Below are 24,409 nucleotides of genomic sequence, written 5' to 3' on the forward strand. Positions count from 1 at the left end.
AAGTCATAGCACGATAACCTTGTAATAGTTATTTATTTACCGTAATTTGTTTCTGCATAATTCATATTGCATTTGGTATACCCAGTATCCACGATTTCCATCCATTCTACGATTCATCAGTAATGGAAATGAGATCGATGTACGCAATGGCGTGATAAAGGAAAGTTGTTTACTGTCGCAGGGTTAATTAGCAATTTCCTTTATGGCTGCGATTATAGTTTTACCATTTCAGCTGGGAAGCCCACGAATCTGACCGCGCATAAAGTCGATTAATACGCGCCCATAGATAGTCATAATCTTCGACCAATAAAAATGATCGACGGTAATAAATCTCAGAAAGCGGACCAGACAACGATAAGGGCCCTGAATTATGCATTGAAAAACGTACTCTTTGTCGACCGCGAGGACGAGATCATGGACAAATTTTTAATCTAGATTAAACTTTAGAGTAACGAAGAGAAAGTAAATAAATTTATTTTAAAAAGATTGAGGTAAATAAAAGACTAATTTTTAACCGACTTAAAAAAGGAGGAGGTTACTCAATTCAACATGTATATTTCTTTTTTTGTCATCTTTACTCCAGAAGAAATAGAAATTAGAAGTGTATTTCTTATTTCTTTCAATGTTTAATATGATTCAATGATTCTTTTTAATTTCTGAAGGAGACCAACGGTCGAGAATATTAATGTTATCAATTTACGTCGTTAATGAATATTCACGTTAACGATTATTTATTAATAACTGTTGGTCTGCCACTTGTTGAATGAAAATTATAATTGGAAGTATATAATGCAATATTTCACGATGAACACGTACCAAATTTTAATATTCACTCGAATAAATATCGCGAATAAATTGCCATGCGTTGTTTTTATTCGTTGTTTATTATTCAAACAAAATTGTGTCCATGTTTGAATGTGCAACTGTAGTAGCTCAGGTTTATAGCTTTGTCTCTATTTAGATAAACATTTATCTAATTTTTCTTTCATTTTAAAAATAATTACAATTTACATAGAAAGGATTAAGTAATATCAGAGACGAAAGATCGATCGTTTTTGATAGATGGTATAGGCTGAATATATCTTTTAGAATGCGATCATGCATAATGGATAAGCCCTTATATTTTGATTATTTTTGAAGAGTAGGCCCTATAGATAATTTAATTTACTTGCCAAGGGTTGAATTATCAGTCAGTGAACATTATTAATTTTTTGAAGCTTCCCACTTTTCATCATTCTTTCAAATTTCCAATTCTCGTCTTTCTAGATCTTCGCTTTCATCGTAATTGCATGCAGTTAGTCTTCTATTTCTTCTATCTTTTATTTCTAGTAGCAACTTCGCTCGTTGGGCAACCACTGCTGCCCGTTCTGAATGAACTCATTATGCATAGACCCACGAGCCCATACACCATTTCAATTCAACAGTGCTATCTATTCACGAAATACTACGGCGTCTGAGCTCGATTCTGAAAGCCAAAAGGGCGACTTAAGGGCGAGGTACGTCGAAATAATGAATAAAAGAATTCTACATGCATGGGACAGGGATCTTCAACTTCCGTCTGTCATCGCAAAAACAAACTATACATATTTCTGTTAAAACTACATCCATGTAAAAATTCCAAAACTGTAACCTATACCTAATGATCTTTATCGAATTAAAAGTGGTTATATGGATTATAAACATCTAAACAAAAATTCCGTTATCACTTTAGAAATTTGGTTTCATTTACACAACTATACTCAGCTAAATGCGCTTCCTTTGCTTCACGTTTACTTTAAACGATGATTCTAATATTTATTTACATTTAAAATAAATTTCTATATCGTTTAAGTAGCTTCTATATAGTTTCGTTATTAAGTAGTAGGCTGGCATGAACAATCTCAAAAATGTACAATAAAGCAAACTGAGAATGCATCATCGAACCCAAGCGAAAACAAAATGTATAAAATTTTAATTATTCTAATTTCACTTGTAATCTTTTCTCCACAATTACTTTTCTGATCGTCTCATCTAATTCGTGTATATTTTGACTTTCTAATTTTTCATCTACAGTTTTTTTAGTCGACCTCCATAATATTTGTATAAATTAATTTGTATTCTTAAAATGATTGAGTTAGTAAGACCATTTAATGAATGAAATTAGAAATAATGGATTGTTGAAGAAATATGTACTTTCATAGAATAATTCGACTAGATCAGTCGATCGGTTGAAGATCGCTGTCGGATCTACCGGGTTACTGGTTCAAGAAGTTCAGATGCTGACAGGACATGCTGTCACGATTCTTGACAAGGGGCACAGAACTGAGGGGCACACGTGTAGATCGAAACCAGACTCTACGATAATAAACTATTAAAACTATTTTTATAAAGGAGCCGCGTTACAGGAGATGTTTCGACAGGAATAAAATGCACTATGATCGAGAAACTTCGCGTTTCTCTCATGCATCACCTCCTAAAAAGCATTACGCTAACTTTTTTAATAAAAAATTATTCTTTTAGAGTTATAGAAGTAGACTTCAATTTTAAAACGATTAAATACCTTTTCATTGTCAGAGAAATAAATGTGTAATCTTTGAAGAATGACACTGAATATTAGTTTAATAAATTAATATTTAAATCTATCATTAAATATTAAGGTAGTAAAATGAATGTAAAAAATGTCAATTTTTTAGTGACAATTAGTTAAATAAAATTCTCTTGTAAGAACCAAAACATATTCGTTTAATTTGTATGAAATAAATAGCATTCTTCAATAATTCTAATATTTATCTATGTTTAAAATCAAATTCTATATGGTTTAAGTAATTTATATCTAATTTATGATTTATTATTAAGTAATAGACTTGCATAAACAATCTCAAGATTGTACAATATGAAGCAAACTGAGAATGCATCACTGAACCCAAACAAAGTATAAAGACTTCTTGTAAAAAAATCTTTCACAAGGAAGTTTCTAAAAGCAGGAAAACTTTATCACTTATGTTCTCACATTTCCGGTGAGTCCTTCCCGTCTTTTTACGAACGATAATACAGCTTGCTAAGGAAATACTGTTATCATACTTAAACCTACAAACTTTTATATTTGTACATTGTACATTATCAAAGATTTATCGTTTCGTCTTGGATAATGTCCTTCTTCGACGATTTTTTTTTTCAAATGTGAAACGAATTTCTCGCACAATATAATACATCCATCATTGCTATTATTAATAAATCAGAAGAATATTTAATAAGAATTAATCTTTAATAGAAGCTTTGATAAACTACCGATTGTTATCAAAATCATAAAATAGAAGCACTATAATTATTATTACTGCTGCGGTATTTAATCATTTAAAGTAATGTGATATTTGAGTATTTGTAAATTATTTACAAGTTCACTTTAATTTTTATTTTTGTGTTAGTTATAGAATTTTGTTTCTTAATATTTCACCCTGAAGCTAATTAATAAAACTGAATTGAACGGAGTCGTAATTTTGAATTACCCGATTGTTCATTTTTCAATTTCATTTATTTCTCTAATATATAATTCTCTATCGTCGCATGAACGTAACTATTAATTAAATACAATTAAAAACTTTTGGTTTAATTATAGCGTCGATCCATTTCTCGCCCGTGCAGATACTCGATAATGGTTATCGCTGACAATATCAATGCGTCGATTATAACTAAAATATTTGATCTATAAATATCTATAATCCTCTATCATCGAGGAATTCTCTTTTACATATTTCCCACATTTCCCTGAATCTCTTCAATCTCCAAACCAGATTTCTTCACGTCCTAAAAACCGTATACTTTTACTCTCCATCGTTTCATGTCTGAAAATGTGCAACATTTTCGCTGAAATGATCGCATGTTGAATATTAAATTTATGCGCACGTGTGCAATTCCTCACACGGGCACGTACATGTTAAAAATATATAAAATTTATATTACAAAAATTTGTATTCGACAAATACGATCTTCTTTACTTCGGTTTTTTGTCTTAAACATTTTCTTCACAATTTCCTAAAAATATTTATTTTGTTTCTATTGTGACACGGCGTGATACGATGATTATTATTATTTATTAAAAATATGTATAAAAAGGAAAAATGCATTTTAACGGAATTGTACATTAACAGGCTATTGGGGATAAAAATTCTATCTACCTCGCATCAACTATTGCACAGTGTGTCTCGTAAATCTTATGTATAAATGAAACACAAATATAACGTGTAAGTACACAAAAAGAAACTTAATTTGTGACATGAACAACAATCGAATTGTGCGTGAAATGTCGATAATCGATGTCTTAACTCTGCGCTAAAACTACTTCAGTCGTTTTTCTTGAATAATATTCGGTCTTTGCAGTGCTGAGTTGCATGAAATTCATGTAGCTATTGTTTACTAATTTATGAATCGGCGATTAATGATCAAAGTGTACTGGCAAGAATTTAAATGCCCGCTTAACTTTTTATAATCACTATTAACTAGCAAATAACTTGAAATTACTAATAAACTAATTTGCAATTACTCGTTAGAATTCTAATTCGTTAAGTAATCAATTTAAATGGCGAAAATACTAATAAATAATCGCTGACACAGAATGTAATCATTAGACCGCGAATGTTTATGCATTTATGGTATGTGAAAATGTGGGAAAATGTACGAGAATCTACATAGATCCAAAAATATATCAAATATGAAATATAATTAAACAATTAAATTTTCAATGAAAATTAAGACATTTTCATTGAAATTTTAATTCTTTGATCGAATCTGTAAATTTGCATAAACATCCACAGTCTAGTAATCATCATCGCAGAATCGTTTCGGACACTATTGTGATAAAAGTTTGTCAAAATTTTAATAACGAGCCATTCGAACCGTCTATTGAATTAAACGACGCGCAGTACGCGAAATGGAAAGGCATACATGCTCTTATCAATTCGTTTTGAACACACGTCTCTGACTCATCAGATCAATGATACTCTCTGCATACCTCTCCCTTGGCTTTTCGAGAGAGGTTCTCAAAGTAAGAATCGTAATCGCAATTTCGTAATAATTATTTTTTGTCATGACATGAAAATACGAGTACAAGTATGGCAGTATTAGCTTTTCTCGACAAATCTTATCGATATCAAAATCTTGGATAAATTTGAATCTCATGAACATTTATCAGTTCGTCCTACGATATTAAATACGCTATATAATAAATTCAGAAAAGAAGATTAATTAATATTTGCGTAATTATTGTTTCAAGTTACTTTAAAGAAATTACCATTAAATTCTCAAAAAATTGTTATATAAATATATGTACGTAGGCACATGATATGTCTCTAATAATTAAGTGGCCCCTTCGTTTGCAATTATGGCACTGGAAAAATTGCTTTTCTTCAAATTTAAAGCCGCAAGATATATTCGCAGAGATTTACGACTCTAATTTTAAAAAATTCTTCGATTCATTTCTATCCTACGCTTCATCTTTTCCGTTCATTCATTCATTCGTTACATTTGATCCAGGAGACCTTATCAGAATACCATTGAAATGGTAATTAATTAATCCTCCGTGTTTGGCCCACTGTTACGTAACGTTTATGACACTGAATTCAGCTGTAATGATATTTACTGAAATTCATACGGGATTACTATAGTTTAGCTCGTAGCTTCTTGCTCTTCATAGAATTTTTAAAGCCCGCAACTCGTTGACCTTTCGAAGGTAGTTAGATCAACACTTTGAGTGCAAATGATTCAGATTCAAAGAGTATAAAATTTTACTTTAAAAGAATATCATCGGCGAAGGACGAAGTAAATTTTATTGATACTTGAGGAATGTAGAGAGAAATACGTTTGAATTAGTTCCTCAACCTTTAAGGCTACTAATTAGTGCAAGTCCTCTTTGATAGATTAGGCTCTTGTAAAAAATTCCTTTTCCTTTTCAAAAAATTTCCTTTTTCAATTTATCGTTATATCTTCGTTTCCATTACCTAAATATTTCCATACAATTTCTCGTCGTTAAATTATTCTTCTAGTTGTTAAAAATGAATCCCCTGGAGTACCAACAGCAATCGTGCAATTTATTCACCTATCAATCCCATCGGAGCAAATAAAAATTTTCTTTATACTAAGATATCAAAATAGTTATATTATTGTCCTAACGTGTAAGTCCCTACAAATATTTTCATACTTTTCGCCTGTCATTAGAGCTTACTCTTCCAAAGACATGCGTACACTATCAGACCCGAACGTTGGTGAATTCCTACCAATATATTTCTCTCCGCCAACAACCAATAAGATCAACGTCCTCGTATCAATCCGACATCCTGAGCAAAAGAGGATAACACTGTTTTCTCTCAAAGGACAAACTGTCCATTCAAAGTGAAGATTCTTTAAAAAGAACATTATCAAGCTTCGATTTCGTAAAGGGCAATCGAAAGCTTCGATCAACGTATACTTCCACGCTCTCAAGATGTGCACTCCCTGTACTTCCGAGCCTTCTGCTCGATCCCCGCGAGATGATCCTCCATCTCGCCGGTCAGACTATTGATCTCCATCGTCAAATCGTTTAGCATCCTTTCGTTGTCCTTGTACACGCTTTCCATACCATCCAAGTCCTTCAACTTGGTCGACGTGTCGGCCGTTAACTCAGAGGCTCTCTGCAGGAGCTTGTTCGCTCTTTGTACGTTGTCCTTGCTCTTGTTTACCCTTTGATCGAGCGACTCGTCCACGCGTCTGTACTCCTCGGCGAGTTTCTTTGTCTTGACGTCAACGGTTTGGGCCTGATTCGCTACTCTGCTCGCTTGGTCGCCAATCTCCTTGCTCAATACGAAAGAGTTCTTCGCCGATTGCGTCTGGAGGTGCTTCAAACGAGCCTCCAGAGCGTCCACGCTCTGCGTGGTGCTATTGGCCTGCATCTGAGCGCCTCTAGTCACTTCCGATATCTCCTCCAAGTCTTTCTGCGACCTCTTCACGTCTCGATCCGCCTGATCGATCGCTAGCTGCGCCAGACCCTGTGCTTTCTGAGCTTCGTTCAATAACACCACCACTTTATTAGCCAGCATCTGCTTGTTTATCGCGTCCTCTTTGGTCCTGCTCGCTTCATCCTTCAGGGACTCGGCCAGAAGAAGGTCGTTCTTGGTGTCCGCGAGAATCTTCTCGGAATTGGACAGGGAGCCGACGATGCTCTGTATACGAGTGGCCAGGTCCTTGATCTCGTCGGGCCTCAGCTGAATGTTCTTGGCTAGAACATCGTTCGCCAGGTCTCTGACCATGGCTGGCGTGGGTTGGTCTTCCTCTAGAACATCACGAATTCGCTTGTTTATGTCGAAGAGTTCTTTCGTCACCTTATCGGAGAGATTGCGAGCGTTCCAGGCGAAATTGAAGGCGTCCTGGGCGTTCGATCTGGCTGTTGTCGCATCTCGCCTGACTTGGATCATCTGAAAAAGAAATTGCTTGCTGGATGATTGGAAATTAACGGAGTTGCGAGTTTTTATGTACTTTTGATGATGGAGACTATCATGTGGCTGGCAATTTTAGCTCGAGGTTATTTTTAAAGGGGTACACGGTGAGCCAGACGAAGGCTTGATCTTTCGAAAGTCTTCAGACAAACAAAGAACTGCTGTACTACCTGCTTTTGGTAGTTGAAATAGTAAAAACTGTGGTGTTTTGTTATGGATCAGTTAGAAGACTCGTCGATAAGAATTTTTTAATAGATTCTATCTTTCAAATTTGAAACTGTTTTCTATAAGAGGAAAATTTTGATCAAATCATAGCAATCCAATCACATTGTACTAAGATTAAAAATATTTCTTATAAATTCAAATTGGCAGGATTTGGTCTAACAATAAAGTAAGATAGAATATTTCACGTTTTTTCAATAAATAAATCGCATAATCATCTTATAAACAGGTTTGCGAAATCTTCTTTCTAAAAGAAGCTGTAGTTCTCTCAACTCTTTAATCAAATTTGTGAGAAACCATCAGGCAGTATTATCTGAATCTTAGAGACTATGGATTTTAGAAGCCACTTTAAACGTTACATTCCGAGATATTACCATTTCACATTGTAAACAATCTTGAAAAATGATTTGTATTCGATACAGTGAACACTATTTAAAAGTAATTCTCGTGATTAATCATATACAGGGTGTCTCACGTTACACTTATTATGATTTTTCAAGTACTTGGGATAATCTGACAAACAAATATTTTAAACGAATGTCGATCAGTTTTCGATTGGCTATCCATTGCATTAAGAAAAAAGTTCGAACAAAAATTGACAGCCTGTATATTAAATCCTAATTGCGTTTCTTTCACAGACGAAAGAACCCAATTTCATAGAATGATGAAATTCAAGAGCGCATACATTACGGAACAGCTGTTCAGCTTCCTCCTTGTGCGTTTTAATCTTAGCAGCCTGTTTCTTAGCCACGTCCAGAGCCAGATTGGCCTTCGAGACAGCGCCGGCATCGCAAGACAACCCTCCGCAGAAAGCGCAGCCAGCTCCTCCGCAAACGTTGCTGCAATCCGTCACGTTGTCTCCGCACATCTCGAGATTCAAACTCGGCATGATCGCGTCGAACGTTCTCAATTTATCGTTTATCAAGTCCAGAGCCTCTTTGTTCATCTTCTCATTGTCCTCTACGAGCGCACGCTTCTTGGCTAGCAAACTCTCCATGCTCTTCTTGAATCTCTCTGCGTCGTCGAGCACATTGCTAGTGTCGTTCGCCATTTTCTCCGCCTGCCTGGACTGTTCAGCCATTTGCTGAGTGACGTTCAGAGCGCCTTGGATGTTCTCTTCCTGGAGCCTGGTAGCGTTTTCTCGAAGATCGGCGGCTGTCTGGTGCAGATTGTTCGTCTTGTTCTTCAGAGCCTTCAACGCCGCGTCGGCTATATTGACTCTTTGATTGACGTTTTCCAGACGATTGTTCGCGTCCTCCAGTTGCTTGGTAGACAGGGACACGTTATTGCTCAGCTCTGCGGCTAGATTGTTCAGCTCGTCCAGGTCCTGGCTCCTGATGGAGGCGTTGCTAATCAACGCTTTCACCTGAGCCAAAGATTCGTCCATGTCGTCGAACTCTTCGCTATAGACACCGCTGGTTCCGACCTTCTGGATCCTAGACGCTTCTTCGATGACCAGGTTCGTCTTGTTCCTCAAACCGGACAATGTCAAGTCCCAGTTGTCGAAACACTCGCCACAAGGAGAACACTGCGGCGCGTTTCCGTAGTAACCGCGGTAACATTTGTCGCATTTCTCGCCACCGATACCTTTTCTGCACACGCACATCCCGGTGTCCCTGTCGCATTGCTGGCTGGAGGAACCGGACAGGTCGCAGTCGCAAGCGTAACATTCGATGTTTGGATTGCCCCAGTGATTGGTCTGACATTCGTTGCACTGTCTTCCGCCGAAACCTGGTCGGCAGTCGCAGGTACCGTCGAATGGATTGCATTTATCAGAAACGCTTCCAACCGCGTCACACTCGCAAGGATCGCAACCTTGACCGCTGGCGATCCTCCAGTGGTTCTCCTCGCAGGAATCGCAAAGCTTACCGATGACATGAGGTAGGCAAGGACACTGGCCGGACCGATGATTGCAAGGGCCAGCTTCGCTGTCGGTTCCCAGCGGGTCGCATTCGCATTCCTTGCAATCCTGTTCCAGTGCATTCCCGTAAAAGCCAGCCTTACAGATCTGACAATTCGCTCCGTCGGTATTGAATAGACACTGCTGACAGCGACCCGTGTGGGGATCGCAATTGCCGGGTCGGCGCAGGTCGGTGTTATTGTTGCAATTGCAAGGTTCGCAGCTGCCGCCGCGAACCTCGGGATTCCCGAAGTAATTCTCCGAGCAACTCTCGCAACGGGGGCCTGTGTAGCCGTCGAAACACTCGCAGATCACGTCGTGGGTGACCGAGTCCAAGGAACAGCTTTCGGCGTAGGAATAACCGGAGTCCAAAGTACCTGGGAGAATGGAAGAGTTTTAGTTAGATCATGTACTATGGATCACATGGATTAGTCTGTAATAGCCTGTATTATACTGTATTATGCTGTATTATGCTGTAATATTCTCTATTATGATATATTACAATCATAGAATTATATAGAATTATATAGAATTATAAAATTATATACAATTATATATGATATAATACAATGCGTTGTATTGTATTTATATACAATGTCCAATATTATACAATATTATGCGGTATTGTGTTGTGTGTGATAAGACTATGGGATGGAAATGTTGATGAAGTAATTTCTTAACCCTTTGCACTCCTATGTCGAGTGTAACTCGATATCAGGTTTTATTTCAGGAGCTCCTTTCTCGAGTCCCACTCGACATTCTATCATGTCCAAATCAATGGTTTAAATGGACATCCTCGTTTCACTTTCATACATCCCGAAGGAAACAGCAAGGATTGTGCAGATTGCTCAAATAGAAAAATACCTGGAGGAAGAAAAGAAACCAACTTTTTTTGTGAAACGTGCGAAATTATTTCAAGAGATATTGTATACTTGAAATTTACTAAATACAACAATAGTATGAATAAAACTGGTATTTAAGTGCATTTGTTTCCTCCTTTGTTTGTCTAAATTGCCTTATTTTTTAGTTAAAGTAAATTTTAAATAAAACACTTCAAAACGTTGGGAGCTGCTGGTAACGAAATTGAAATATAATTCAGAGTGCAAAGGGTTAAAGGACTCTGCTTTTTATCAAACACGTTAAAGCCCAACTTCTATTTAAATCCTTGTCCTTTTATGGCAAAGTTGTTGCTAATGTAATTTACTATGATCGGCAAATATTCTATAAAATTCAGAAATTCTAAAATGAATTTGTCTCGCGACTTTGAGATGCCTCATACCCAAGACATTTATCCTAACTCACCTGGACAAGGACACGCTCTGCACGGAATATCTATGCCAATCCTAGGATCGCCATAGTACGTCTCGATACATCGGTCGCAGTTGTGCCCAGTCGTGTAATCGCGGCAGTTGATGCATGCGCCAGTTTTCGAGTCGCAGCTCTCGGCGTGTCCGTTGCACTCGCACCTTTGACAATGTGGGAAATTCCAAAATCCAGGCTCGCACTGACCGCAGGTTCTTCCATAGGTATTCGGTCGACACTTGCACCGACCGGTTTCCACATCGCAGAAATTGTCCAACGCGCCTACGCCGTCGCAGTCGCATGGGATGCAACCTTCTGGACCGAAACCATACGTTCCTGGAGCACACCGATCGCACCGTCTTCCGACGACGTTAGGTTTGCAAGGACACATGCCTCCGTAGTTCTCGCAGAGCAAACTGTGAGAGCCAGTCGGATTACACTCGCAAGAATGTGCACCATCGTAAACGAAATAACCGATGCTGTTCTGATATTTCTTGCAGACTTCAGGAATGTCTGTCCACACGGTATCGATGTCGTTGAAGAAGTCACTGCAGCGATATAGTTCGTACTCTTGACGACGGAGCTCACCAATTACTGGTACTTTGAAGAAAGGTATTTCGTCTATCTTCGGTCTCAAAACGATCGAATCGACTAAAATGGACGCCGAAGGTGTGTCCACGTGGCCCTGGAATTTGCGGAATTGCAACAGGAGATTGTACCGTTTCCCTTCTTCCAGGCAAACGGAAGGTTCAGCGGTGGCGCTCCTGGATCGAGCAGGTAACTGCGCCCATAGATTATCGTAATCTGGTCTCCAATCGCCGCAGGGACCATTGGGATCCACTGGACCATCTCTCTCAATGAATATTTGAACGTTTTCCCAAACCCCAGGCTGAACAGGCTCGTAACGAATGATCACGTCGTACCATAAGCTTTTACGTATATCATCGATCGTGAAATTCAACACCGAATCCTCCAGTGCCTTCATGAATCCAGTTCCTGTCCAGGTGCTGTTTCTTCCGTCGCGGTATGGTTCTCTGATCACCACTTGACAATTCTACAAAAGTGGACAATGCATTCCTAAGTAAAAATTTGAATGCAAATATTCATAGTAAGAATGATTCAAAATATAGTTTGTTGTGTTAAGCTCAATGCGATTGGACGTAGTTGTAACAAACAATGTATTGGTAATATGTAACGCTTTCAATCTAACGATTTATAGTCATTTGTGAAACTATTGAAGCTACTAGATAGTCTACATTTAATAAAAAAAAAATTACATCGCTAGCTCTCGACAACTCGCCCTCGTAGATCAGGAAATCTATAGATCCAGTATAATAGCTCTGCTCAGGTTGGTTGCAGGTTCTTCCACTTATGTGAGGCCTGCAGCGACATTGCCCAGTTATGACGTCGCAAGAATTCTCGTAGGAACCACCTGGATCGCAGTCGCACCGTTTGCAGCCATCTGGATCCTCCGACAGGCCCCAAAATTCGGGAAGACATTGGTTGCAATCGCGAGCAGTAACGAAACGCTTGCAAGTGCACTCGCCGGTGTACATGTTGCATCCACGGTTGTCGATGGTACCCAAGGTGTTGCAGGTGCAAGCTAAATAGATAGTCAATTTTTCAATGAAAAGTCCTCTCTATTTTATCCTTCGACTGGTATTCATTGGTTTGTAAGATAATTTTCAAGAGGTATGCAAAGAAAGAAGAAAGAAGAAAAAACATTAATTTTCGATATATCGATGTTTCAGCTAATTATCAATTGTTCAATAAAAATTCCTCTGCATTCTCTCCTTTGACACCTTTGTAAAATATAAATTATAAATTAATATTCATTGGTTTGTAAGATAATCTTCGACAGAGGTACAAAGAAAGAAGAAAGAAAAAGAAGAAATAGATCAATTTTGAATGAATCGATGTTTCAGTTAATTTCGTATTGCTGGGAAAAGTCATCTCTTATTATTTTCTCAAGCAGCTCCAAAAAGTGTAAAGTAAATACTGAAATATGTCATCGATAACTATTTGCTTAGTAATTAATGTGATACATAATGATGTATTGAATTATTACTATTATTTTGATGTCATTATTACTCATATTAAATTCTGACGATGTTTGAAATAAACTTTTAGGTAAAACACTCTTTACCTTGGCATCCCTCTGGATTCTCAGGATCAAAGTTCCAGTAGCCATTTTTGCAGCGGTCGCAACGACGACCCTCCACGTTTGTTTTACAGTGACAGCGACCAGATTCATCTCCACTGAGGGGGTCAGTTCTCGAATCGCAGATACCATCGTCCAAGGAACCAGTGAGATCACAGTCACAGGCTGTACAGAAAGAAAATTTATACAATTAATATAAGAAACATTGTTTGATAGGTTTAAGTGATACCAGCACCACGTTTGCGAATTAAATGTATGTATTTCAAATATTTTATAGTCCATGTTAACACCTCTGTATTTGTCTAGTCATCTATGCAGCTTATGCAACTTCGAATTCCACTTAAAATAAAAAAACAACTCTTTCAATCACTGTGTACACTTACAATTAAACCTTTGCACTCGAAATGCGATAATCTTTGTTTAGCTTAAATTTCGTTGATCCTCGATTAATTTGAAGGAAAAAATGTTTGGAACAAAAGTTAATTAGAAAAAAATTTATCAAATTTTAAATCATTCTTTAAGATGTTGCATTGTACTATTAATTTTCGTTCAATAAAAATTAATTCAATCCCACATGTCGCCTACGTATCAACGACCTCAAAGGGTTCAAAGAAATAGAAGGATGTAGAAGTGCCTCGAACTTACGGAGACAGGCCTGAGGATGCGAAATGTCCTTCGTAACGTCGTGATAATAGAACGGTTTGCATTGTTCGCAGTTCTGACCGCGGGTATTGTGCTGGCAGTCGTCGCAGACACCGCCAGAGACTCTTCCTGATCTCTCATAAACTGCCACGTCGAAATGACACGAGGACGAGTGGTTATTGCAATTGCAGGGTCTGCAAGCGTTCGTTTGCTTCCCAACGGCAGGTTTCCATGGCAGGTCGTTGTAGAAGTCCTGGCACTTCTCGCAGTTCAGACCTGTCGTGTTGTGGGTGCACTCGCACCTCCCGTGCACCATGTTCTCCTCCTGCTGGACACCAGGCAGAGGAAGACACCTGGAGGCGTGACCGTAACAGGAGCACGATCCACGGATCACCATGTTCTGGATAGCGTAGTAGTATTTCTCGCGAATCTCGGCACGGTCGTCGAGCAGATCGTCGCCCAGTGTATGCAGTCTGGTCATGTTGATGCGGAGATTCGTTATTTTCAGAAGGTTCTGCACTTCCTTCGAGTAGGGATTGTCGATCTCCAGATTTCGAGGCAACACTCTGAAAATGCGGATAGATACGTGGTAAAACGCGTCGATGGTGATGAAGAAATCACACTACCGCTCAAAAGTATCCGGACAATTTTACCGAGAAAGATATGAGCAGTAATTCCGGTACTCATGATTATCTATCTGTTACTCCATTTGTGACTAAATTTGTTCGATGCTTTTACTATAGCTTTGTATCCTTTTCAAGAAACCGCAACATGTGGTGGAGAAGTAAATTGCAAAATAGCTTAAAATAATGAAAACAACAAAGAGGTTGAGTTTTATCAAACCTCCCTGTAATCGAGATCAAACTGCAGGATGCATCTAGACTCGTAATGATAACATGAGACGCGGACTACCGATACAAAAATAGCATCATTGACAAGGTTTCACTTCAACGTCTTCTAAACATACTTTTCCATATTTGCCTAAATTCCCCTAAATTCTTTGACTTCTTTCTTACGGCATCCTCTCCACGTTAACTCAGCGTGGACAAAGTGTCAAGCAATCCACTGACACTAACGTTATCAAAGACCATAATCTAGTTATACGTTTGTCTTACCCGATCGTTACTCATCATTGTTTACGTACCTGAAGATAACGTCACCTCCTGTCGATGGCGCCACGCCAGAGTATCTCGTCTCGCAGATAACGTCGGTTAGTCTCTGAGGTGGATCGGTAGAGACACCGGGGAAGTACTGCTCGCAATTATGCGCGAAGTATCGATACACTTTCCAGGTCCTTCCAAAATCGAACGACCTCTCGATCAACATCGCGGCGGGTCGGAACGTTTTGAAGCCGATGATGATGTGGGTGAAGTGAAATTCCGCCTCGAGGTCGAAGCGTATCGTGACGTTCTCCACCCCATTTTCCGCTTGCCACCACGTCCTAGAAGTTTATACGATTAATCGTTCTGAAAGACTTTGTAGAATTCTAAATACGAAGGAATCGTACTACGTCTTCACTGCTTAAGAGTTTAACTCTTTGCACTCGAAACCATTTTTTCTGGTATCTGTCAGCAACTCGAGATGCTTTCTTAGCATATTATTGCCACGAATGCTAAGATTATATTGACTTTGAAAATGAGATCTCTAATTTGAGATTTGAAAATCAGGTCACGTTTGCCTCAACGACAATCATTTTATTGACATTTCAAGTTCCAAAGAAATTAAACCTAAAGGAAACCTAGCGATGACTGAGAGTCACCTCTCGAGTGCAAAGGGTTAATTCAGTACTTTTCCTTTACTGACAGAGTTCGTAGGAAATTTCTGTGCCAGCAAATATTAGAATTAGATATATTTTATGTGAAGGATTTGAAAAATGTTGAAGGACCTCCTCAGTTGATAATTATGCACCTCTGAAAAGAATCTCCATGTACTAATTAGAAATGTAGTAAAGGCTTAACATATGAGGGTGATACAACTGCTCGAATAATGAAATTTTCAGAAGATAGAGTAATAGCTGCTGATTTTGTGCATTTATCGTGTAAATTGATATAATAAACACGTGCTAACTATAACCAAAAGGTGTATGCACTTATGGAAAATGAAATAACAATATCGTTATAATAATTGTACAATATACACATATTAAATTTATATACTCATATTCAATTACGTTTTTAAAATAGAGATCAAGAAGCAAGTTTCATTCTGTGTAAACGTTGAAGCTCTCAGTGACTCCTTAGATATAGGAGGCTCTACTATAGATACCAATTACATGGATCAAGATATAAAATTACAATTAATTACGAGTTTTCAAATCTTTCACCTAAATGATTTATCTTGAGTTAACCCTTTGAGTTCGAGGCATTTTTCTATAGAATCAAATCCGGTTCATTTTTATAATGAATTTCTCGAAAATCAAACACTCTACTTTGTTAAGAAATATCTACGAATATTCGTGACTCAATATATCATCAGCTGAATTCTAATATAAGTAAAATTGAAATTCTACGTTCGAAAAATCACTTGTAAATTACATATATCGCTCTAGAGACGCTCTCGAGTGCAAAGAGTGAAAAAGAGAATACATCCACGAAAATTTTCAATTTTAGTTCGTTTCTTACCCGCTGCCAATGTTCTCGATGTTATGCTGCTGTTTAGGCAGCGACGCGTCGCAGAAGAAACACTTCTTTCGTTCCTTCAGATGCGAAACGATGCAATATCTCTCGGGACTGTTGAGACCGCAAGTGGAGGATGCGTGCAATCGACTTTTCCGACCGATCAACAGATTCCCCGTCGCGGGATAACAGGAGCTCTGCTCGCAGGGATGCTTTCTCTTCAAGTTCGCGTGGGGACCTAAAGACAACGAAGAAACTGTTAGAAGTGGTCGTCTGCGATGAAAGGATCGAGTTAGCCACGATTGGTTACCCTCCGAACCCTTCAGCCAGTCCGAGTATCGTTATACCAGCTACGGGGGCAATGTTTGTTATTTACACCTGTGACAACGGTTAACCCTTTGACTGAGAAACGGCGCACATATCCGACCTCGAAAATTAGACTCAGAGAAACTATTAACCTTATAGAGAATGGCGATTCGAAACTCTTTTATATTTACAATTTATTCAACCGACGTTTAGTTTCAGAAATAAAAATTAAAAACTTCAACGTTCTTCAGAAATAAAAATTAAAAACTTCGATGTGCAACTTGGCCAAATATCATCGAAATTCTTTCTTTCGTGTGGATGCGTTGTAAAATTCACCGATGATCACCAATCTACCGGAAAGCCGAAAATCCATTACTGTTTATCAATATTTAATTTCTAATGAGTAATTAACAGCTAACGAATTTCAGGGAAAAGGACTTCTTACTTTTTAATTTCTATTTTTGAAAGTAAACGTCACATGAATGAATTGTATGTATAAAAAAGTTTCGTCTTATCATTTTCTATAAGGTTTTAACTATTTTTGAAAATTCTACTATTCGAGTGACGCGCCCATTAGAACTTCCAGCGAAAATCGTCCCGCAGTCAAAGGGTTAAAAAAAACCTCCCAGAGACCGTGGTTAGTCGTCCAAAAACCTCGTCTATGCGATAAACACCTCAACCAAAATTAAACAAGGCAAGGGAAGAGATTCGCGTGTCCTGAATCGTCTTGAGGATTGCGAACGTTCGTTGTCGTATTATTGTATCAAAGAGTGGAGACGTTTGTTAACAATTATTATTCGAATTAATGGGAGCATTATTATTACTGTAAAATTACAAGGTTTGCTGAAATTGAGGATCCAAACTTTGGGTACGCGTACTACTAGAACTCGTCAAAATCGTAAATGACTTATATTGTGTGTCTAATAAAGGAAAAATTCGATTTAAGAAACAAAAGTATAAGTAACTTCAAAAATAGGAAATATCACGGGGACCGAAAAGTAATCAAAATGTCTTCCGACTTGGAAAAGTATTTCAGCGAAAGTTTCAATGAAACTTCCGGGAAAAAGTCCTCGAAGGACTTCTTTTAAAAAGTGTTAAAAAAAGAAGGAAAGTATTTTATTGAAGATTTCTTTAATAAATAAATATTGATAAAATGTTGATTACTCTCTGGTCCCCCTAATATTTTGAGCTTTAATGTATTATTTATCGATACGTTTTAACAATTTCTCGAAAATATTTCTTCGAAACAAAGTTTGGACCACCAATTTTCGCACCCTCGGTATAAGTTTTGATACTCGGTACCCCAAAGTGCAACGTCCTCGCGTAAAAGAAAACGCATTTAGTGCACTTCGCAAAGACATAAAGGAAAGATTAATTCTTGTGTGCAACGTTATCATGCTGGTTTTAATTAATCTTAAATTGTTCAACGTTATATTGCGTAACGTAGATTTGTGGAACCAGCGATAATGCTACCTCTTGGATTAGGAGTGGCCAGCCTTGGCCAATTATGGCGCTCTGCCGTCACCTCCATGGGTGACATATCTCCTCTCTGGACTGATCCTATAACATCCCGTTTTTATCTCGGATGCTTATTCATTTCTAGTTCTACGTATTCTTATGGCGAAGTTTCAAAGGAAATTGTAGGGAACCTGCTCTGTGAAGGATTCACAGGTAGAACACATATATTTCCATATGTTTGCAATTAAATTTGTCGAATGAGCGTATACGGAGTAGCCATAGAAACTGACGCGAGTCATATTACTTCTTTGATTCAGATAAAAGATAAAATGAGGTTTGTATTCTTATAACCACTTTTTTATCACAAACAGAAGATGCATCTGTTAGATAGTAAGTAGGCCTTTTTGAAAATGAAATCTCCTTCTTTAAATATGTTTTTAAATGTATAATTCATATGTAAATATTTTGGAAATGGATGATTTGATATTAAATATTTATACAATGGAGGATTTTTTAAATAATATTTTCGCAATACATGAACTGCTTTGAAATATATTTTCGCAATATATGATCTCCTTTCGAATATTTTAACAACATACAACTTCGTTTTTCATATTTTGAGTATATGATTTCCAACTTGAATATTTTTCCAATGTATAATTTCATTGTTAATTAATAGTTTATTTAAATATTTGATTCAATTCTATGAAAGGCGTAGTTGTATCTTGCAAGTGCACCTTGTACTAATGAAAAAGTTTCTTATCATTCTGTGCATGAAAATATGCAGGATTCTCTACAAAATTAATTTATATGAATAAGGTAGAAAGAAGAAGGTGCAATTATGTTTTGCAGGTGCACCTTTGTACAGGAAAAATGGAATGATAAGAACTTCTTCCTTTATCATTTTTCTCTGTTTGCTACCAAGAGATATGACTCGTGCGAGCTTCTAAAACTACACTGTTTATTGTACGTATATCTCAGAAAATAATCTTAGAAAAAAGATTGGTAGAACATAACTTTGGGCATTGAATCGTTGTTATTATATGTATCGTACATTATTTCGTAATACGCCTGCTAATACTTCAATTATATTGATAGAGTAAAATATTGATTACTAAATATTAAGTTCTCTTCCTTTTATAAATATAAGTATTAAAGAATATCTGCAACTCACCCCTGATTGGAATCTGTCTGTCCCTAGGAAATTGTGGATCCGCGACATCTAAACAAAAATAATCTTATTAGTAATTAGTGAGTAGTTAGTAATAGTGAGTTCCCCCACCTTCAAATCTTACTTTAAAAGAAAAATTTTACAAAATTCATTTTAAACTTTTTACGTCAAAGTTAATACTTTTGATGATTAATGAAATCTAATATTAAAGCTTTGTTTACTCTAAATATTCTAATACTAAAGCATCTATTTTCTTACTGTAACAGTATAAGTACTTGAAACTCGAACTAAATAAAACCGATTTTATCATACCCACTCGAGTATTCGATTACCAGAGTACTATTTCAAAAACTTCATATTTCAATTCCTCGAATACATAACAAATTCATAATACACCAACCAGTCAATTTTTGTTGCATTACTCGAAATATTCAAACAGACCAAGTTTTTCAACATTTTTATTAAATTTCCTCTATTCTCATGTCTACAAATAAATGAAAATTATTCTAGATTGAGTAGATCCGAAGAAACCAGTAATACGAAACGTGTTTTAAAACTTTTTATCGTTTATGGAGATTCTGTTTTGAAAATTTGATGAATAACTGGAGACCATAATTTCTCAGAGAAAATTTTAAACGAATCTAGAATGTGTAGTTATCAAGTAGCGTTCTTACTACCGGTAGAGGCTATCGCAAGGGACAACCGGATGTTTATGATGTGGCCACTCTGGAAGGCATCGTTATAGTGAATGAAAACCCTTGAATTGAACGAAAATGACCAAAATAAAAAATTAACTGAAGAAGACAGCTTACTGTCTGTAGTTGATCATACTTAATCTTATTTATTTTATTATTTCATTACTCTTTGTTACTCGTACACCCTCGTTTCGTCATTTATAAATATTACAGAATAATAAATTATCGAGTTGAACATTGAATTTTTGTATGGGCATTCATACATCTTTCAATTAACTTCTATATTTCAATTTAATGAGAATTCCATCATGGAAAATTTTTGGTAACCCAAAAAAACTTTAAATAATCTTATTTACAGCACGAAAAAAATCCAAATTTAGCTCATACGAAATTATAACTTGTATTCGAATAGAAAATTGATCTGTCTATGAAACTTAATAATTCTGAGACCACTATTTGTAACATTTAAAAATCTTTGAAGCCCTCATATTTTCAAATCTAAAATAAGTTCAATATCTCATTCAAAGAGATCATTTCATCATAAAGAGATTTCAATATGCCATTTTACAATTTTCTATCTTTACGATTAAATTTTATATGACTCCAAAATATGAACTAATAAAAAACTTCAGAAGTTCTTCTTTCGTATAGGAAATTTCACCGTGATTCGTTAATAAATTCCTATTATGCAACTCGGAGGCTTCTGAACCTCGTGTTTTAGGTTTCCAGATCGAAACGGTTTAGAGACCGAAATAAACTTGACAAGTTCCGAAGAAAGGCGGGTCGAGGGGTCGAATCGCTATCTAATCGTAATGGATAAACTGTCTTCTCGTAAGAGCAATGAATGGAGAACACGTTGTGATCGTGAATAGATGGATTCAAAGTATTTTGTTTCAGCGAAATTCCTGTCTCATTCTTAGAACGGGTAAATACATCTAGAGAATGCTTTCCAATAAGCATTGGAGAGGATCTGTCCTCGTAAATGAAATGTACAAGACTGTGTAAACATTTTCATTATGATTAAACTGCGGATGCTTATGTAAATTCATATTTTCATAGATCTAGAGAAAAAATTGAAACTTAACTGAAAGTATGTTTCACCCTCTGAACGGCATAACGTATATACTATTGTTAATATATTATGAATGTTTGTATTTGTGCACATTCTCATAGATTTGTTCATATTTCGACTTGTCATAAATCGTTCGCAGTCTAATTACGACCCACTTATTATAAATCTTATTTGTGACTTCGTTCTTGTGTAAAATAAAATTGTATTAATATTATACTGTTACGTGATATTATCGACAACCACAGAAAACAATGTATCGTTGAATGACACTTACTTGACACAATAGTCAATGTTAACAGCAATGCTGCAAGGATTGCCTGACAAGAATATATTCGAGCCATTTTCTCTCCTCCCCCTCTAACGTTTAAACTTTATCAACCGAGCCTAAGCCATGTGCGTTATGTTCCATCTGAAAACAAAAAATAAGTTTCAAATTTTTCAATTTGCAGCACATAGTTATTTTAATATTTAAACATATTTCGAAAATAAGAATTAATATCTGCAATAAACGATTATTCATTCCCTATTCATTATTCGAAAGTTTCTAATTAAGAATTAATAAATTAATAATACTATAATAAAATTACGAATAAATTCGTAAATATATCGCAAATATTGGATCATGAAAACAACGTCAAATTCATGTTCACACTATTTTCTTCGACGTCTGATGATTCATCAGACTATTCAGTCCCAAGGCAAGTTAACGCTTGAGAAGATTAGAAGTTTCTTTAAATTTTGCTAAAGTCACAAATCAAGTCAACCGTCAATAACATAGTATTGTCTTCGGACGTCAATGAATCACCAAACTTATCGAACTGACTTCATTTTATGGCGTCATCATAATGAAGTTTTGAATTTGCAACCTCAACAGAACACTCTTCAATTCACAATTCTATTATTAACTATTTCTCCACAAATATTTAATGTATATACATATTTAGAAATATGTAATTCCTTCATTTCTGACTGCAATATTAGGTAGCACTGTATAAATTTTATTATTATTACATTTGCAATTGTAATATTACGTAGCATCGTATCAATATTTTATGATTTCATTTGTAACTGTAATATTAGGTAGTAATTTATATTTTTGTAATTTTGTAATTTCATTCTTGTTATCTACAACAAATACTTTAGCATAACTTATTAAAACCAACTTATTCGTTATTTTATGAGATACGAAATTAATTATAATTAAAATGATCAACTGGTCAATCGAATGAACATCACGAATAAATTCTCTGTTTAATCATACAGAGCTTTATTTGATTACACGTACAGTGTTTCACGAAAAGTAATTCCTTCGTATAAACATAATTTCATCCTCAATTTATTGGAGACTATCGTTAATTAATAGACAAGTGATTCTGTTTGACAACCCCATAAAGTAAGTAAATTCACTAATTCCAAAGAACAATTTAAAAAATTTATTCTTATTATTATTCTATTACGATTGGAGTAATTCTTCAATCTCTACGAACAGGTCACTAAATCTTCACATACTTTTATCAAATTAATATACATAACACGAATTAATGAGGTACTCTAATCTAGTAACGAATGAGTGCATCGTTCATCATTGAAGATCATATTGCACGAGTTTCGAATTTGGTTCGAAGAACTCTATCAACTACTCCAATAATTTTTTATCTACTTTTGCGATGAGTATACAGTTATACACACACACTTCCGTTTCGACTGCTCCATTTTCGCGCTCGAAAAAATTCGGGAACTAACGAAGTCTAATTTCACAAAGAGATCTATCGCCGGCAGTTCGACGACCCAACAAAACTGGCGCTTTCTTTATATCGAAGGTCTGATAAATTTCTAGATCTTCTTTTTAAAGAAAAATTGATAGAAAATCACGAGTGAAGCCTTTAGTATTGGATTTATAATTTGGTTATAATTATAATTATAATATATAGTTATAATTTGATTGCGTGCAAGTTAGGTTTCTAAGGTCTAAGATAACGATGCAAATATTGATTAGAAGATTAGAAAAATTAGTTTTTCGGATTGTTTTACAATAAATGTTACCTAATTTTTGTGTGTTATACAATATTTGTTTGGTTTAACTTCACACAATCTTTTCGAAATATAAATTTTCTGCTATCTTTCTTTATGCATATTTCTCAAAGTAAACTAGTTTTATAACTTATTAAAATAATCGTTTGTTTATAATGAATGAATTTCAATCATATTCACTACTTCATCCAAGACTGAGTGAATGTTTTAGTAATAAAAGGTGATACGTACTTGAAGCAATATTGATAATATTACACATGTTATTTTTTTAACACGAAACATTCTCCTCATCGATATTAATAATAAAGATAAAATAACTACGTCCACGTGCTGTATTTGTACTCGATTTGCAAGATATTTTACTCTATAATTCAAATTCTAATTAAAGTGGAACACACAAGTGATTTATTTCTCTTCTTTAAAAATTCATCAACACTCCATTATTATGAAGAAAGTATACAATCGTCGAAAATGCATTGCTACACGTCTTTTCCCTTAAAAAAATATTCACTATTCCCTTTGATGTATCCAAACTCCTAGTATACTATAACAATAAACAAAAATTTATACTTTAATTCTAATAATCCTATAATTAAAAATACATCCTAAACAGCTGTACCGAGGCCTGTACCGAGCCTAGCAAACAACTATCAATATTATTTTGCACTCGCAAACAATTTAACACCTTTTGTTCATCGTTCAACATTTTTTATTTAGATAAGCTGCTCCCTGATAGCAATCAGCCTTCGATCGCGACGTTTCCCCCGTCTCTCCGTCAAACATCATGCAAACAAACGCACTGAAAATCTTACACAGAATACCAATAGGAGCTAGCATGAATCCTCTTACCTAACCGAGAGTGTATCTCCCTGGACAGAATGTCTTATCGGAGTCGTTCCTCGTACACTAGGCCCTGCAGACTCCGTTTCTATCGACGATCCTCCACGACGGCGATCAACACTAAAAAACTGCTCGATCGTACGATCCCTCGATCACCGTGGATCCCCGCGTACGACGATACACCGAAGCCGATCACTGGATCGAGAATGAACGAGAGCAACGCCGTGGACGCCTGGTGACGCGCCTCTCGCACCGTTTCTCTGTTAAGGAGAACCTCCGACAGCTGCCAGTGCCGTACACGAAATGAGGCTCCTTTCTCGTTTGTTGAATTTGTTCCGACGTGGGTATTGGTACAGGCGAGCGTAAGGGCAAGCTTTAGCCTACGACAAAGACAGACGGGTGAGCGAGGGTAAGTTGGGGGAACACGTGGGCGGATCAGCCCCTTCAGTTTCATTAGAATTCTTTTTTTTTTTTGGTACTATTCGATTTAGTTTACTTGGAAAGCCTGAATGTAGGAATTTAGTTTGTTTTATTGTTGATTGAGGGATTTTC

General features: G+C 36.3%; 1 protein-coding gene across 2 annotated transcripts; it reads right to left on the minus strand.

Moving 5' to 3' along the window:
- Positions 1-3,565: 3,565 nt before the first annotated feature.
- LOC128873688 (laminin subunit beta-1) lies at positions 3,566-24,402 on the minus strand. 2 transcript variants are annotated; one of them, XM_054117423.1, is made up of 12 exons: positions 23,867-24,402; positions 21,261-21,395; positions 19,223-19,270; positions 18,064-18,150; positions 16,291-16,522; positions 14,814-15,110; positions 13,673-14,235; positions 13,013-13,192; positions 12,144-12,469; positions 10,867-11,920; positions 8,350-9,941; positions 3,566-7,421 (listed from the first exon to the last, which is right to left on the minus strand). In XM_054117423.1, exons 2-12 carry the CDS (start codon positions 21,325-21,327, stop codon positions 6,450-6,452), a joined length of 5,418 nt encoding a protein of 1,805 aa, XP_053973398.1. In that variant the 5' UTR covers positions 21,328-21,395; positions 23,867-24,402; the 3' UTR covers positions 3,566-6,449. The 2 variants fall into 2 exon arrangements, with proteins under 2 accessions (XP_053973398.1, XP_053973399.1); XM_054117424.1 differs by lacking the exon at positions 18,064-18,150.
- Positions 24,403-24,409: the final 7 nt, after the last annotated feature.

Source organism: Hylaeus volcanicus, chromosome 3 (genome assembly GCF_026283585.1).
Source record: "Hylaeus volcanicus isolate JK05 chromosome 3, UHH_iyHylVolc1.0_haploid, whole genome shotgun sequence".
Lineage (NCBI taxonomy): Eukaryota > Metazoa > Arthropoda > Insecta > Hymenoptera > Colletidae > Hylaeus > Hylaeus volcanicus.